Genomic DNA, 15,478 nt, shown 5'->3' on the forward strand with positions numbered 1-15,478 from the left:
GACTGTCGGCAGAATTGGGTTATTGCAAATTAGCACGAGTAGCCCACCGTCAATGCGACCGTGGCGAAGGTCCCCCCGACCCTTCCGATGGCTCGGTCGAGTGTCAACAACCCAGAGTACAAATTAGCACTATAATAGTAGCAGACAAATTGAGTATATGTGTATAATTTGGATTCTAATTACTCTTGTTCATGAAATTTTTTGAAATGCTAGATCTATCTGCATGCTGCCAGTTTACTCGTAAGTTACCACTATACAGACCGATAAGATAAGAGAGAAGATAGCGACCGAATGACGTCCGCGGTCCGTCATTCGTCAACTTCATGAGGAAAGAGTGCAAGCTCACTGCACTGCACTCACTGCACCGGGCAGACATCAGACACACAGTATCAACCGCCCTCATGGCGCAATTTCAACCCACTTCCCTATCGACAAACGCATCAAATTCCAGGATTGCTCGGCATACCGGAAAAGGCAATCAAGCGTGTGGACCGAACGCTGACCATCTCCCCACTCCTCTGGTGCGAAGAGCAATCGAGGGGGGTCCAGAATGGGGGAATGGGCGGATCCTCTCTGCAGCAGGATGGGAGATGACAACAGCTTTTCTTCTTCCCGGTCATCGATCGGAAGGTTGACGCCACAGGGCTCAGCTCATTGACGTATGAGTACTGATTTCTCTGCTGCTTGTGCAAGGGATTCGGTTGTGGGCATGTAATGTCAGAGTGACATCATGTAACATGCTCCCATGTACTGCACCGGTTGACGACATGCAAGCTCATGCTATCCTATATAGCCTGCTCAGTTACGTTCGAAGGACAGGAGCAGAATCAAATCCCACGAACATAATCAAAGCGATCAAACCATCCGCATCACATCAACAACTCACCCAAACAACCATCCTTTCACAAAACACTCAAATCTCTTCATCATGGATCTCCAAGGACAGCCCATCCCCCCCGGCCAGCGCAGCACCAAGGTAAGTTCCTGTTCCACGGGATTCTCCCCGTGGGCGAGTGCTTCCCCCCGGGGACCCCTGGGGAACGATGTTCTAACGCGGCAGATATAGGTCACCTCCGACCCCGAACGCTATGAGCAGCCCATCAACGAGCCCTCGGGCCCGGTCACCAACGACTCCCTCGCAGCCGAGTCAGCCACCAAGGGCGGCGCCTACGCCCAGAACCGCGGGGCCCAGCCTATGGGCGTCGACGGCAAGAACTCCACCGTCACCAACACCGACACCTCGAGCGCCCGCAAGATCGACCCCAACCACCGCGACACCCAAGACAAGTACCCGGAGGCCCTAGGCGGCCAGGGCAACTTCCCTGGCGCCCATCTCCCGGAGTCCGGCTACACTGGCGGCTCGACGGCCGCCAAGCAGGAGCTCGGCCTCAACAAGGGCGAGTACTCTGCTGCTGCTTCGGGCAAGCAGCAGTCGCAGCAGAAGAACACCGATAAGGTCCACCCCCACCAGCACCAGCCCAAGCACCCCGTCGGCCAGCAACAACAGAAGCAAACTGCTGCTGCGCCCGCCAGCGGCAGCGGCTACCAAGGCGGCGTGGCCGGGGTGGCCCCCTCCTACGTCCACGACGTCCTCGATAACCTGGGCAACACCAAGCCCAAGGGCACCAACCTCAAGGAGGGCGACATCCCCGACGACGCCCCCAACGCCAGCTACACCACCGACATCGGCAGCGAGAACGACCCCGGCCGTCTGGCGCAGGGTGGCTTCCAGCTGAAGTCGGCGGAGAGCGGGCCCGCCGGCACCCCCGCCGGCCGCCAGAAAGGCGTCGACAACCAGCAGCCGTTCCAGGCTCTGCAGTCCGACCAGCGCGCTTAGGTAACGGGCATGATGGGATGAAGTTTTACGATAAAAGCGAAGCGGGTTTCCTTGATATGAATTTGTACACTTTGGGAAGGCCTCCTAGTATTTATGATGTTGGAGGGCTGTTATGATATTTGCGAAGGACTGGGTCCGTCGCAATTTCTCAATGAATTGTATTTTTAGATTATTGGACGCAAATACGAGACTGTCTAGACACTTTTTTTTTTCTCGATGATTGCTACTTATTGGAGAGGTATATGCCGATTGCTACCTAGTAGATTTTCGGAATTAGCCTGTTGGTGCATAACGTTGAGTGCCTCTCTGAGTTGGGGATGCCGGAGAACAGATAAATACTATGCAAGTTGGAATTGTGAAAGAGAAAGAAGGATGATACATGCCAATTCCCTTGATTAATTGAGTTGCCCAAGGACAAAGAGATCATCTGGATTGCAGATGATGCTAGCAGGCGGCGAATGAATAATGAAAGATCATCGGAGTCTTGATCGGGGGGATGCTGCCTGCCTGCCTGCCTACTACTCAGATCCCATCCCATCCCAAGCCTGTAACAACATACACCAAGCTGGTTGCATGTACACGATTTCCCAATCAAAGGGTGTATGAACTCTGGGAAGCAGGAATAGTTCGAGCCTGGATCATGGTTACAGTGCCAAAAACGAGTGGTATAGAGAAGTAATCGTATCTGGAGAGTGATGCTATCCTACATGCCCATGCCCAGTCCAACAAAAACGCATACCCCGCGGAGCCCCCTCGCCCTCAAGCAGGAGGCAAAAACGAAGCATAAAGCACCCCTTGAACTAGAGCATACACCACCATACAATTTACCACGAGGCTACTGCCCTTCCTATACCAACCACCACCCTCTTCCGTGGCCGACCCTCCCCGAAGCAGCAAGCAAGCAACCCACACATACCAGATCGGATACCCCGACGCCACGCGCGTGATGATCTGCACATGATGACTGAAGAAGGTAAGCACCGCAATCACGACCTGCGGCACCGCCAGACTCCGCAGCAGCCGGTCCGTCACGCGAGCTTGCGGTTGCGGTTGCGGTTGCGGTTCCGTCGGCGGCGGTAAGTCCCGCAGCTTTTCGACCGGACTGCGCGAGGGCATCCCCGCCCCCAGCGACAGCGACCTCAATTCTCCGTTCAGAGCCTGCCACCCCGACGCCAACAGGATGGCCAGCATGGGGGCGGCGAGGCCGAAGAGCGGGATGTTGGATGCTGTCCAATACCTCAGAAATCCATTGTCCCTGTTGTACATAGATGAGTACTCCGTAGTGGCTAGCCGTTGAGGGCCGGGAACAACTGGCATTGAATGGACGAAACGTACCAATAGTGCTCCTGCACGAAGCTATAAAGACTCGGCAGGGTCCTCCGACACCACGCCCTCGGTTCCCGGTCTGTGCAAAACTCCCGGTAGGCGAAGTACTGCGGGAGGACGAAGCCCAGCCCCGCGCAGACCCCGGCCGTCCCGACAGCGAGCAAGCGGCGCAGTTGCGCGAGTGAAACACCCTGCTGCGACAGCAGGACGAGCTGCCGCACCGCCTCCTCGAAGAGCGGGATGCCATTCAGCAACCCGTTACTGCGGAAGGTCGTGCCGACGCCATACAGCACCCCGGACAGGACGAGCAGGGTGTCGTGTTGACACGAGCGGGGGCTGGCCGCCAACGAGGAAGAGGCGAAGCTCTTCACATACAGCAGCGAGCCGCTGAAGCTCAACAGGGCGTATGCGCTCTCCGCGCATGGCGCGGACAGGAACGCCCCCGCCGGCGACACCACGTGCAGGCAGGCGGCGAGGAGCGCGACCTTGCGGCCGCCCTGCGCGCCGCGGAAAAGCGCGCAGACGAGATGGTAGAGCGCGATCACGGACAGGCCATGCGCGGCGTGGGAGATTGAGATGCCCACCAGACTCGCGTTGAAGGCATAGTCCAGGATGCCGAGCTTGCGACAGCCTGGTGAGTCTGTTAGCCAGGAAGAGTTCTGGAAGGATATTATCGTTACTGTACTAGTGGTGGGTTCTATAGCCCAGGAAACAGTACCGTTCGCCAAGACATGGATCAGTCGGTTGCATCCGTAGCCGAAGGCCCATTCTTGCTCGAAGATGTAGCCCCGATTGGCAGCGTGGGTGTAGTAAATAGCATCCCAGCGGGTCAATTTGGTCGAGATCGTTTCCAAAATGGCTGGGAATGGGGCTTTGGTCGGGTCACTGTTCCAATCAATCAGGGTGGTCGAGGTGTCGTACCCGGGCCCCGGTGTGAAGGCAGCGAGTAGTAATAACAGGCATTTCCACACTATGAAGACAGCTAGTAACGATCGATGAGGGCGACTAGCGTCCACCCAAAGCATCGGCGCCATAGTCACTGTGTGGTTCAGAATATTGGTGTGATGGGGTTCAAGCAGATGAAGATGCTCAGGAGCAGATCCGCTGCACGCCAAGCCTTCCCACTCCCGCAATGCTTCCATTGCACGCCCTCACCCTAGAGGAAAATACTCCTTGAGCAACAATGCTAACCTACATCATGGATAGAACTAGCGTGGATCATTAAGAATGAGCGAGTCCGGTGTTGCCCCACGCACTTTGAAAAATGGCAAGGCTGAAAGGTCGCCGGAAGGCTTACTGAAATAATCTTGGAACTACCGCCTCGTAAAAGGAATCATATCTTGTCAGTCAATTGAGTTTAATTTTGAAGACATCCTGCCTTTTTTTCATACACCATTTGCGAACGCCGGATTTGCAACGGACACGTCATAAAAGATCAACCCATATAAGCACGTCCCAAAGGCCAGACCCCAAAGACATGCACTGCCTTGTCAGGCATCAAAGTGGAACTGTACAGCCATCGCAAGTTGACAAGACAAAACAAAAGAAGCCATATAGATTAAGGAAATAACGGAAAAGAAATCACACCCGATGAACCTCTACAGGTTCACCCGCTTCAGCTCCTTCTGAGCCAACTTGGCCAACTCCTCATACACCTCGGTGAAGTCCTCACCTTCGTCCTCGCCCTTCTTGCCCTTGGAGGCCGACTTGGGCACAACCATTACGACACTGGTGGGGCGTTTCGTGGCGGCAGAGTTACCGAGCTCGGCTCGGGATGTGACGAAGACATATGGGATGCCGTGGTCCTCGCACAGGACGGGGATGTGAGAGATGACGTCCATGGGCGAGATGTCGGCGGCAAGGATGACAACGCCGTTGGGGACGGCGATGGTGGCGTTGGCGGCGGGGATGGGAGATTTGCGGAGGGCCTTGACGACTTCCTTGACACCACGCTTCAAGCACTTGTTGACAGCAGCTGTTCGAGGCGTTTCATTAGTATATGGTAAGGCAGGAAAGGTCGCGCTGATCAGTCGAAATCTGCATTGATTCCCGGGCTCATCTATGTCCACAAGACCAGAGGGCCTAGGACTCAATGCATGGGAGAGAGTCTGTGTTGATCGAAGGCAGATGCTCTTACCTTTCTTCACGCTCTTCAGAACCTTCTTGGCCTGCTTGTCCTCAACCAGAGGCTGGGCGAAAGGAACGAGGGCGCCAACGGGGTTGCTGTCGACATCCATGACCTCAGCCTCAACAACACCGGTGACGGTGGCATCAGCAGGAACAGCCTGCTCAATGCCCTCCAGAACCTTGGTGGTGAGCTCCTTCTCGACGGCGTCGGCGAGAGCGGTCTTGTCCTTCTTCTCCTTCTTGTCCTTCTTGCTCTTGGAGATTCCGTCCTTCTCCGCGCGCTTCTCCTTTCTCTCGCGCTTGTCCTTCTTGTCGCTCTTGTCCTTGGCCATTGTGAATATTAGACCCCGCTTCGAGGATTTGATGCTGAGTCCGGAAAGAGGGGTTGGGCGAGGGCGAGAGAGAGGGCGATGGGCGTGGGGGAGAAATAGTCGTCCGGTCTTTTTGCTGAAACCCGCAAAAATTCGAAATCCATTCAAAATTTCGGCGCTAGTCCTATTCTAAAGTGGGAGCTTTCGCGGGCGGTGAGCAGCTGAGTCAGCACTGGTGGCCGTGGTGCGTGGTGCAGGTGCGGATGCCGATGTTCATCGCCGCGCATGCAAACCCCAAACAAATGAAGTACTAGTGGATGAGCTTTTGAGTAATGCTTGCTTGTACTTCCCGTCGCCAGACTGGAGGTCAAGCCTATGCATATCTGTGATCCCTAGCATTGACTGTGCTGTGTTGCTGTCAAAAGGTGAACCGTCCAGTCAGGTTCGCTTGGCCTGCTTCTATCCTTCAGTGTACGTCCAACCCTTCGTCGCATGGCATAATAAGAGATTTCGAAGGATCCAGTTAACGGAAGACGTTCATAGATGGATTCAAGACGAAACTCGCGTGCAGCATGGGGCTCTCCCCCGCCTGAATCCCCTTTGGCTCTCCCTCCAGCTCCGAGTGTCTTTCAGCTATCGAGTCGTCTGGCAGAACCAGCTCACCCTTCGAAACCAGGTGAGACCTGCACCCCCTCTACTATCGCAGGGAATCCTGACCTATCGTCCTCCAAAGATACCGAAAAGGAAGAACTGCGCGTTCAGGTAAACACGTTAAAGTATGAACTCGAGAACTTCAAGCAGGAGCGAGATTTGATGGTATTGCGCCATGAGAAAGAGCTGCGGGAATTGCAATTGAAGGCAGATGCGGATTTCCGCAAAGCTCAGGTACGCTCACCCCTTTCAGTCGACGGACGTGTTCTTCATGGCTAATTTGTTTTTCCTTGGGGGGATCGTGCTTAGGTAGCAGAATCGTCCAGTCACCGTGCCAGCCGCAAGAGCGAAACCCTTGCGAAAGAATTGAAAGAGGCTCAAGACACCGCACTCAATGAGAAAGCGGAGCTGGAGCGAAGACTTCGGACTCTCCAAGACCAGAACCAGTCCCTGCAGGAAGATGTCGACGATACCAAAGCGCAACTGCTCGACCAGGAACGACAGTCCAAATATCAGGTCAACGAGCTGGAAACGATCCGGTCATCGCTTCAAAAAACACTCGAGGAGCTGCAGAACGACCTGCAGACTGTACGAAGTGATATGAATACCACGCAAGCAAGGTTACAGGAACGAGAAACGGAAGTCGCACACCTGGAATCGGAGAATCTCCGGCTGAAGGCTGAAAGCAGCGACACGGAGGCACTGTCTGTTCTCAAGCGGGAGCTGTCGGACCAGGTCAATCACATCAGAAACTTGGAGACTACAAATCGTGAACAGACGATCGAGCTACGTCACCTGCGTAAGGTGCAGAAGAATGTGGAGGTGGTAGAGGAGCAGAAGCGATCGTTGGAAAATCAGCTACAACTCATGAAGGGCGTGGAGTCTGAGCTAGGGACCGTTCAGATCCAGATGCAGATACTCGAAGACGAGCGAAGGTCCTGGACTAGTCTCCTACAGGGTAACGACCAACCGGCTGAGCTTGACTCTCCGGAATCGGTTGTCAAAGCTTTGCTACAGGAACGAATCGAGAAAGCCACCCTTGTCGACAAGCTGGGCAGCATTGAGGCCGAATCCCTGGAGAAGGAGGAACAGATTCGAAGCCTGGAAGCCGAAAAGACCACCCTGCGGAAGGAACTCGAGACTGTTCGCGCTACCGCCTCTGCAGCCGGCGGAGCCACCGCGGACAGCCGTGCTAAGGCCCGCCTTGAGAGGCAGCGCACCCTCGCCATCAAAGAGGTCGAATATCTCCGCGCCCAGTTGAAGACCTTTGACACCGAAGAGGAGACCATGAATGCCGAACAGAGCCAGTTCGACCAGCAGAAATCCGAGCAGATCGCCACACTGGAGAAGCTTGTCGACGAGTACAGAGCCGAACTGGCCAAGGTTCACGAGGAGCTCTCCCAGCATGAATCGGCGGCAACGCAGCAGCAGCAGCAGCAAGACGAGCCTCGCGGCGTCAAGCGCCCCCTCTCACCAGCCGAAAGCGACGCCGAGAGCGAACGGCTGTCCATCCTGTCCCGCAAGAACCGCAGCCTGCAGGACACGCTCACAAAATCCGAGCAGGCCACGACCCTCCTGCGCAAAGAGCTGGAGGCCGCCAAATCGCAGCTGCGATCTCTCAAGGCCAAGTCGCGCACGCGCATCCTTGAACTGCGCGACAACCCTACCGCCGAGGCCGAGAACCTGAAGATGTCGACCCTGCGCATCCTGAAAGCCGAGAACCGGGATCTGCTAGCGCAGCTCCGCGGTGGCGGCAACAACAACAATGCAGAAATCAAAGTCGTCCCCGTCAGCACCCTCGAGAGCATGAAGCTCGACATCCAGGACATGGAGCGGGCCGTCGCCGACAAGGAGAAGCGCATGCGCCGCCTGAAGGAGATCTGGACCGCCAAGTCCTCCGAGTTCCGCGAGGCGGTCGCCTCCCTCCTCGGCTTCAAGCTGGACTTCCTCCCCAACGGCCGCGTGCGCGTGACCTCCATGTTCCATCTTTCCGCGGCGTACCGGCACGGTGACCGGGATAGTGGTGGCTCGTCATCGGATGCGCAGGGACCCGGCAGCATGGGCAACGGCGAGGAGAACTCGATCATCTTCGACGGCGAGAATGGGACCATGAAGATCTCCGGGGGTCCCAACAGCCTCTTCGCGATGGAGATCCGTCCCCTGGTCAAATTCTGGGTCGAAGAGCGCAAGGATATCCCCTGCTTTCTGGCGGCCATGACCCTGGATTTTTACGATAAAACGACCAGGGCGGCGCGGATGTAGATTTCAAACAATTTTTGCAGCAGTAGTAGTAGTACACACTCTTCCGCGCCCCATTCTCTCTCTCTCTCTCTGTGTGTGTGTGTGTGTGCGTGTTTGATTAGCTCGATAGCTCAAATGATTCCCCCGGCACAGGCATCACTGGTGCCATGTTTGTTATACCGTTGCAAACTTCTCATGATCCGTGGTCGTCGTGTCTTTATCACAAATTAGGATATGTGTAGATGCCATGCCCGCAAGTTCCGTACACTAGTGCCTAGTGCAAGTTGAACGCACATCCTGTTGAGCAGAGTCACAAGAAGCCACGGGGAACTAGCTTATAGAATATAATCTAAGGTCTCAAGTCGGTATGGGTAGAACGTGGGTGTTCATGGAAGAAGTATTACACCAAAGAGAAGGAGCACGACGTAGGACTTGAGCATTGAGCATTTACAAGGCATTAGACATTTCCACTTATTCTGACAAAGGAACAGAAGGAGTGATGATTTTTTTACACCACCACGAATCCGGGAGGAGAAGGAAACGAAGCTTATAAAGGAAAGGAATTGTTGAGGGAATAATAACATGGCAGATAGAGAGGACTTTGACATAGTGAAAAAATATAAGGAAGGGAAATTAGAAAACCTGCGCTGTGTGGTTGATGTGGTAACTGTACAGGTACAGGCGGGGCAAACACAGTACGAACACCAACCATGTACATACAGTCCTGCAACGGCATGGAATTATATTCCAATAGCTTTGCGCAATAACCGCGAGATGCAGTGCTGGGCATCCTATGCGCCACTCCGGAGACACTTCGGGGGGTTTGGCTCCTTGTACATATGTACTGAAGACTCGCAGAACGCGGAGTCGTCACGGACGCAAACTTCAAGATGAGACATACTTAGCTGCGACCAGTTTGCGCAGAGTGGGGACTCTGTTCCATTCGGAAGACGAACCCGCATCCGCAGTCGGCGTTCCTGAATCCTCGTCCGCAAAAGGATCAGTGCTCTTCTGTATTCTTTGCTCGGGTGAAGAAGCTGTGCTGATTCCTAGTTGGGCCCCATCTTCGATCCTGTGCACCTCGAATCTCGCATCCACTTTACCCTTCCGCGGCCCACTGGTTCCGGTCGAGAACCGAACGAGAAACTTGCCATCAGATCCTGCTGTGACATCAAGTTCAGGAAGCCTCCAAGTCACCGCCGATTGCTTGCGTCGGAACGTGGCTCCCGTGTTGGGGTACATGACAGCAGCTGTGGCATGGGCTACCTCTCGGTCTTCAAGAGGGGATGTGTCAAGGTTGACCGTCAATAATAGATTTTTGACGTTGATCGAACTCCCCTTTGGAAATGAAGGGTTGGCGGAGTAGAAGATGATTACACTGGCCTGCATATCTTCAATGTTCCAGACTGGTTTGAAGATGACTGGGCAATAGCTCGAAGCATTCGCTGGATCAAAGTGAATCTGGTACTTGAAAGCCACGGTCGGCGAGGGGCGAGTGATGCCAGATAGGTTGATTTTGTACTGGCCTCTTTGCTCATCCGAAAGCTCCTTGTTCTTCTCTTCGCTGACAAAGTGTGGGTTAGCGGCGACCTTTTCCAATATTTGGAAATTGTCGAGTCGAACTCGAGCAGTTTCTGCCGGCGTGTCGGGAATAGGGTTGTAGGCAAGAGCAAGTTCGCCGATAACGTGGGTCTTTGTTATGGCTCCTTCAGAGAACCATGCACTGACGGTATCTATTATCGAAGCATTGAGACCAGGTCCGTGAAGCTCTGGGTGGGCGACAATGCCCGATGCGCTGTGCAATGTATGCCCCGAGCGAATCGACGTGGTGTCGGAGAGCGTATGGTCATCTGTAGCGGCAGTGGGTGAATGGACATGCCTCGAAGGCGCTGAGGGAGAAAGTGGCACAGGAGGATCAGATGCTGAGGGCGAGACAGGGTTCTCGCTTCCGGGGACGGGATTAGGAATGAAAACCGTGTTGCGGACGTCACGCCGGCCGCGCAGAGTACCTGCATTGCGTCTCGTTCCCGATTGTTGAGCTCGCTATGCAGGGCATTAGCACCTCTTCAACTACGCGGTTTTTATGTGTTCTGAACTCACAAGTCTAAGTTGGTTGGCCATATCATCCATTGCCTGCTTAGCCTGATCTTCATCCTCGAAGATCGGCTGGTCTCGGATGGTCAAATTTATGCCACTTTCTTCCAAACTGCGATGATATTAGCCTGCAATGAACTTTTGATCAGCATGGCGCAAATAACATACCCAGCCGCTTCTCTTTGAGCCCGTGTAATCTCGTCGATGGTATCTGGCCGCTCCGAGAAGCCCTCCGAGTCTACTCGTGGCTGGACAAGGTATCAGTGAGGATTCTCTTGGACATTTCCAGGTGCGACTTACTTCATTCGGTACGGTAGAACTCGCCTCGTTAGGAATCTCATGAGGGGTTTCCCCATTAGCCACGGCAGGTGCTGGTTGAGAGACTGGACCAGATGCTGATCTATTGAAGTCTTCTTCGTGTTCGGGAAACTCTCCTGGGATATTCAAGGATCCAGAACGGCCCTCTTGAGTACTCAAGGCGGTGCCGGGACGATCAGATCCTTCTGGCGGAGTCTCCGGAATCTGCAGATCACGCGAATCCCCTCTCTTGAAAGAAGCAAATGGGCTTCGGTGTTTCTTGTCTGAGAAGAACGGACCACCGCCGGAAGGCTGTACAATACTCCGACGACGATTCATCACCGTTCCTAGTCGTTTCAATCCCCCGAGAGGAGTGCTGTGGCGAGGCTCAGGAACTAGGGTTGACCGATTAGTTTACCATGCCTAGAAACATCAGGCTCCCTCGCAGCCGAGACTGAATACTTACCGGGAGGCGCTCTGGCTGGTCCCGACGTTTCCGAGCGCTGGCTGGCAGCATCATCCTGAAGGTGCGGTGGAGGAGAGAGCGGGGCTACGGGAGGAGGGGAGGCGGCCTGCTGTCTCCGCGGAGCAACTGGTCGTCCGCCATTAACTTTTGCCGCGAATGTTTTGATTTCGTCTGCTGTTTCGACGTTGAGGAGAACATTGAGACAGCTCTCAGCCGCCTGACGGCTGCGTTCCACCTGATCGGACTCATGGGTCTCCAATTGAGTCAAGACGTCCCTTAGATGATTGAGGCGACTTTCATCTGCCGCCTGCAGCTGTTCAAAGACAAAAGGGGCCCTTGAGTCCCATTGCTGGATGATCTCCTCGGCAGCAGCCACAGCACTGGCTAGTTTGTCGGCGCCCTTGGGGCCCTTTTCCCTGGCCTTCTCAACCTTCCTCTGCGCCGTCTCGTAATTCTTCGCCAACGCCGCAAGGTCACTCTGGATTCCAGGCATCGATGATAGTTCACGGCTTTTGCTGTTGTATTCCCGCAGAGGTCGTTCAACATCTTCATCGATCTTTTGCGCGAAGGTTTCGTGGGAGAGCGCTATGGATTCAGTAGCACTGACGATGCGTTGCCATGGGATCTGAAATACGCTGCAGTGCGATGTACATGTTAGCTTCCATAAGCTTGAAACGTGCCCGGGTGGCCAGCATTACCCTAGCGCCGCTCCATTGTCTAACTGTGGGCGATGCGCGAGCTTCCTTAGGCCTTGAGCATATACTTCTTCAATGCGTCGACGTTCCTACAATTGACATCGCCACGCGTTAGACCGGTACGTTCTAGGAAGGAAGAGGGTTAAGGAGATAGGAGGTTCCTTACCTGGAGCCAGTCCGCAATGTCCGCATTGATTTTGTTGATGGTGCGAATGCGCTCGTTAAGCACATTGGTCGCCTGGCTGGGCTGCAAAGAGGCCTGTATGTAGAACAATGAAACCGAATATCAGCTATTTGTGCGATAGCATTGATTGTGGTATAGATTTGATTAGGTGGGGGCTGGTTGGGGCATGGTGTTGCAATGGAAATTGATCGTACCAGCAGCGCCGGATACTCCTGCCGAGAGAGGTCCATTACTTCTCATAGATCACAGCTGCGAGGATACAAAATTCGGAGGCGCATAATAAGAGCTAGCTCAAGAGAAATTAATGAGCATCAACACGGTGATTGTTTGGAAGCGACGGAGGGGAGGGAAGCCGGAGGAGCCGACAGGCGCGTTAAGGCACAAAAGCTGGCGGTGGAGTGAGGAAGGGAAGAGGAGGAGGAGACGGACCGGGGGGGGGGGGGGAAACGAGGATGGATGGTGATGACGATGACGGACGGACTGCAACGCCCGACGAAAGGCCAGGCGGAGGAGCCGAACTGGCCGAGTCCGCAACAGGCAACACACTAAACCACTTCGGACCAAGTGTAGCTGTCACATGTTCCCCGCGACCGCCTGAACGCTTGAACGCTCGATAGTTACCGTACGGCTCTTACCGTCGACTCTCAGCCGAAGATTCGGTCTGGAACAATCCTTTTCAACACTTTCTGTGTTTTGTATTGGAAACTCATTAGGGACGAGCTCCGCTTCATTCGCATACAAGTCTATTTCTTACTAGCACTTCTGTTTCTAGTTCCCTCAATCTTCGGAGACGGTGGTTCAGACAGCAATGGAGTGGAAGAGAGATCTAGGCTTCTCCGAAAGATTGACGGCTATTCAATCACTGTATGCCTTCAACTGCTCTTTCCCAGACTCGTACTTATTCAATATAGTACCACTGCCTTCCAGCGAGCTTCATCCTCCGCTGCATTCACAGAGGCCCAATCCCAGGCGAGGAAATGTGAAAACGAAGCTTATGATCAAGCTTCATCGCGTGTCAGTTCTCTCCTGCTATGGTCATTGCTTCCGTTTCTCATTGTTGAGTGCGTAGGAAGAATATGAAAGGCTTTGCCAACAGGCGATTGACGCAGCAGAGGCCATCGACTCGGTAGCCCTTATTGATGACTGTCAAGATCAGCTTCAAGAGGAGCCAGACAAGTCTGATCCAGGTCATGGCGAGGTGATTGGTCCATACCAGTCGTGCTTCCATCATTTTGATGGTCTTCACTCGACTGTCTACAAATCGCGGCGAGCGGACAACACTGTCGTCGCGCTCAAAGTACTCATTCCACACATGCTGGCGCCTCCACACCACGCCACACGTGAGATTCAGCTGCTGCGTGATGCAGCCCATACCCATGTGATTCCATTGCTCGACACACTCAAGCTAGACGGAGGACGCCTGGCTTTGGTCTTCCCCTTCATGAAGCATGATTTCGAGCAACTGCTCCGCCGGGGCGCATTGACGGCGACACAGACAAGATCTCACTTGAAAGACATGTTTCGTGCCTTAGCACATATACATTCACTGGGGATCATACATCGGGACATCAAACCATCCAACATCCTCATGGACTCTCCCGATGGGCCCGCTTACCTGGCAGATTTTGGCATCGCTTGGAAGGAGGGAACTAGGGACTCGGAACCAGCCGATGAGAAGATCACAGATGTAGGAACCACCTGTTACCGGTCACCGGAGATCCTTTTCGGCTTCAAGGGCTACGGAAATAGCCTTGATCTTTGGGCGGCTGGCTGTGTCGTGGCCGAGGCCTTGTCCGTGGGACATCGTCAACTGTTCGACTCGGGACCAGTTGGTAGTGATCTTTCCCTTATTCAGTCAATCTTCCTTACATTGGGCACTCCGGACGAGAGCACTTGGCCGGTATGTCTTCAACCCATCCTCTTCCATCTTTCACTCCACCTTTCACATCATAACGAGCTGACGTCGACAATAGGAGACAAAGTCTCTTCCTGACTGGGGAAAGATAGAGTTCAAGAAATTACCCGCCAAACAGTGGGACGAAATCCTCAAAGGAGCCTCGTCCAAGGGGCGTGACTTGGTCAGCAAACTTGTCCGATATGAAAGCTGCGAGCGACTCTCTGCTGAAGAGGTACGTCTTCCAGGACATCAGTGTCTGTCTGTTATTAACCAGCATAGGCGCTAAACCACCCCTACTTCTTAACTGCCTGAGTTGTTGTCTATTTTGTCGAACATCCCCTGCACACTTGACCTTGGTCCGCAAGATGTAGGTATATGTTGCTTAGTCGACCTCTGCCTGTTAGCCAGTTCTCAGGATTGTCGATCGTCATGTGATCGATGATTGTAGAGTAGCAGGATCCTGGCCCACCTCGGCAATTCATCTGCAATGGATGCAATCCGGCAAGTTAGCAAAACTGTGGCACAGGCCTGTGTCTCTGAGAACGATGCCAGGCACTCATTGGCTGGCGCAACCTACAGGCAGCCCCGGTTTCTACGTAGTCAGTTTCAGGGCAGCCTCAGGCTCCCGATGCCTCCTGCTGATCCGTTAAAAGATAGTGGTAGTATCATGACTAAACTGCAAAGGGGGACTTTATGGGCTGATTTGGCGATGAACTGGCGTCTTCCCACGGCACGGGAGGTTCACTTTTCGAGAGAACAGCTTGCAATCACAAAGGAGGTACAAGGCTGATCGGCAAGGATCGCTGCTTTGGCTTACTTAACAATTATCATAATCCGCTCTGCAAGCGTAAAGTAGGACCGTAGGAGAGGAAGGTTTGCTGTGCGTGGGATTTGTTTGTTTTTTGATTTTTGTCTTTCCTACTTTCCCAAATTTCCCTCCGTGCGGATGGTTCCATGCATGCAAACTGCAAATGCATAACTCTTGATGAGGTTGCCAAGACCACGAACGACCAATGTCCGTTGGCCCTTGCCCTGCACTGTAGCCGTTTGGTGGAATCAGTCGGATCCCACAGCCGCAGAACTACCCAATGCTGGAAGGGTGAGTGGAGGTCGCTACGAGTAGTAGTACGGAGTACGGAGGACCCGGAGAACGGAGTGACTCGGCTCAACATCTCAAGAATTGGTGCTGCTAGACTAGTCCTGAACACTGCGTGGCTGAGTCATCTCTTGCATGCATGAAAACTCTTTTCTCGTCATCTTACCATGGTATCTAGTTTAATCTCCGAGATATTTCTGAATGTGTATCACTCCCGTAGAAGTCAGAAACCTGAGGGGTTGGTCGACCGTAGCAC

At 53.9% G+C, this 15,478-nt stretch overlaps 6 protein-coding genes across 6 annotated transcripts; 3 read left to right on the forward strand and 3 right to left on the reverse strand.

Annotated features, from left to right (window-relative positions):
• Window positions 1-928: 928 nt before the first annotated feature.
• BO95DRAFT_365215 (uncharacterized protein) lies at window positions 929-1,837 on the forward strand (the record flags this gene model as incomplete). Its single annotated transcript, XM_025582687.1, has 3 exons — window positions 929-976; window positions 1,067-1,456; window positions 1,511-1,837. 3 exons carry the CDS (start codon window positions 929-931, stop codon window positions 1,835-1,837), a joined length of 765 nt encoding a protein of 254 aa, XP_025441299.1.
• Window positions 1,838-2,512: 675 nt separating this feature from the next.
• BO95DRAFT_474179 (DUF409 domain protein) lies at window positions 2,513-4,273 on the reverse strand. The gene is made up of 3 exons (XM_025589783.1): window positions 3,882-4,273; window positions 3,173-3,794; window positions 2,513-3,092 (listed from the first exon to the last, which is right to left on the reverse strand). The coding sequence occupies exons 1-3, from the start codon at window positions 4,195-4,197 to the stop codon at window positions 2,597-2,599; spliced, it is 1,434 nt and encodes a 477-aa protein (XP_025441300.1). The 5' UTR covers window positions 4,198-4,273; the 3' UTR covers window positions 2,513-2,596.
• A 231-nt stretch (window positions 4,274-4,504) lies between these two features.
• BO95DRAFT_443732 (L30e-like protein) lies at window positions 4,505-5,740 on the reverse strand. Its single transcript, XM_025586718.1, has 2 exons — window positions 5,301-5,740; window positions 4,505-5,138 (listed from the first exon to the last, which is right to left on the reverse strand). The coding sequence occupies exons 1-2, from the start codon at window positions 5,620-5,622 to the stop codon at window positions 4,762-4,764; spliced, it is 699 nt and encodes a 232-aa protein (XP_025441301.1). The 5' UTR covers window positions 5,623-5,740; the 3' UTR covers window positions 4,505-4,761.
• A 161-nt stretch (window positions 5,741-5,901) lies between these two features.
• On the forward strand, window positions 5,902-8,678 carry BO95DRAFT_415545 (coiled-coil domain-containing protein MAD1). The gene is made up of 3 exons (XM_025584355.1): window positions 5,902-6,072; window positions 6,145-6,486; window positions 6,562-8,678. Exons 2-3 carry the CDS (start codon window positions 6,145-6,147, stop codon window positions 8,512-8,514), a joined length of 2,295 nt encoding a protein of 764 aa, XP_025441302.1. The 5' UTR covers window positions 5,902-6,072; the 3' UTR covers window positions 8,515-8,678.
• Window positions 8,679-8,888: 210 nt separating this feature from the next.
• On the reverse strand, window positions 8,889-12,660 carry BO95DRAFT_515186 (uncharacterized protein). The gene is made up of 8 exons (XM_025591733.1): window positions 12,424-12,660; window positions 12,212-12,304; window positions 12,049-12,134; window positions 11,351-11,985; window positions 10,888-11,279; window positions 10,756-10,835; window positions 10,594-10,699; window positions 8,889-10,536 (listed from the first exon to the last, which is right to left on the reverse strand). Exons 1-8 carry the CDS (start codon window positions 12,457-12,459, stop codon window positions 9,379-9,381), a joined length of 2,586 nt encoding a protein of 861 aa, XP_025441303.1. The 5' UTR covers window positions 12,460-12,660; the 3' UTR covers window positions 8,889-9,378.
• A 222-nt stretch (window positions 12,661-12,882) lies between these two features.
• Window positions 12,883-14,881, forward strand: BO95DRAFT_474183 (putative cell division protein kinase (Ctk1)). The gene is made up of 5 exons (XM_025589784.1): window positions 12,883-13,093; window positions 13,141-13,243; window positions 13,299-14,129; window positions 14,203-14,358; window positions 14,406-14,881. Exons 1-5 carry the CDS (start codon window positions 13,038-13,040, stop codon window positions 14,436-14,438), a joined length of 1,179 nt encoding a protein of 392 aa, XP_025441304.1. The 5' UTR covers window positions 12,883-13,037; the 3' UTR covers window positions 14,439-14,881.
• Window positions 14,882-15,478: the final 597 nt, after the last annotated feature.

This window comes from Aspergillus brunneoviolaceus (assembly GCF_003184695.1).
Source record: "Aspergillus brunneoviolaceus CBS 621.78 unplaced genomic scaffold BO95scaffold_41, whole genome shotgun sequence".
Lineage (NCBI taxonomy): Eukaryota > Fungi > Ascomycota > Eurotiomycetes > Eurotiales > Aspergillaceae > Aspergillus > Aspergillus brunneoviolaceus.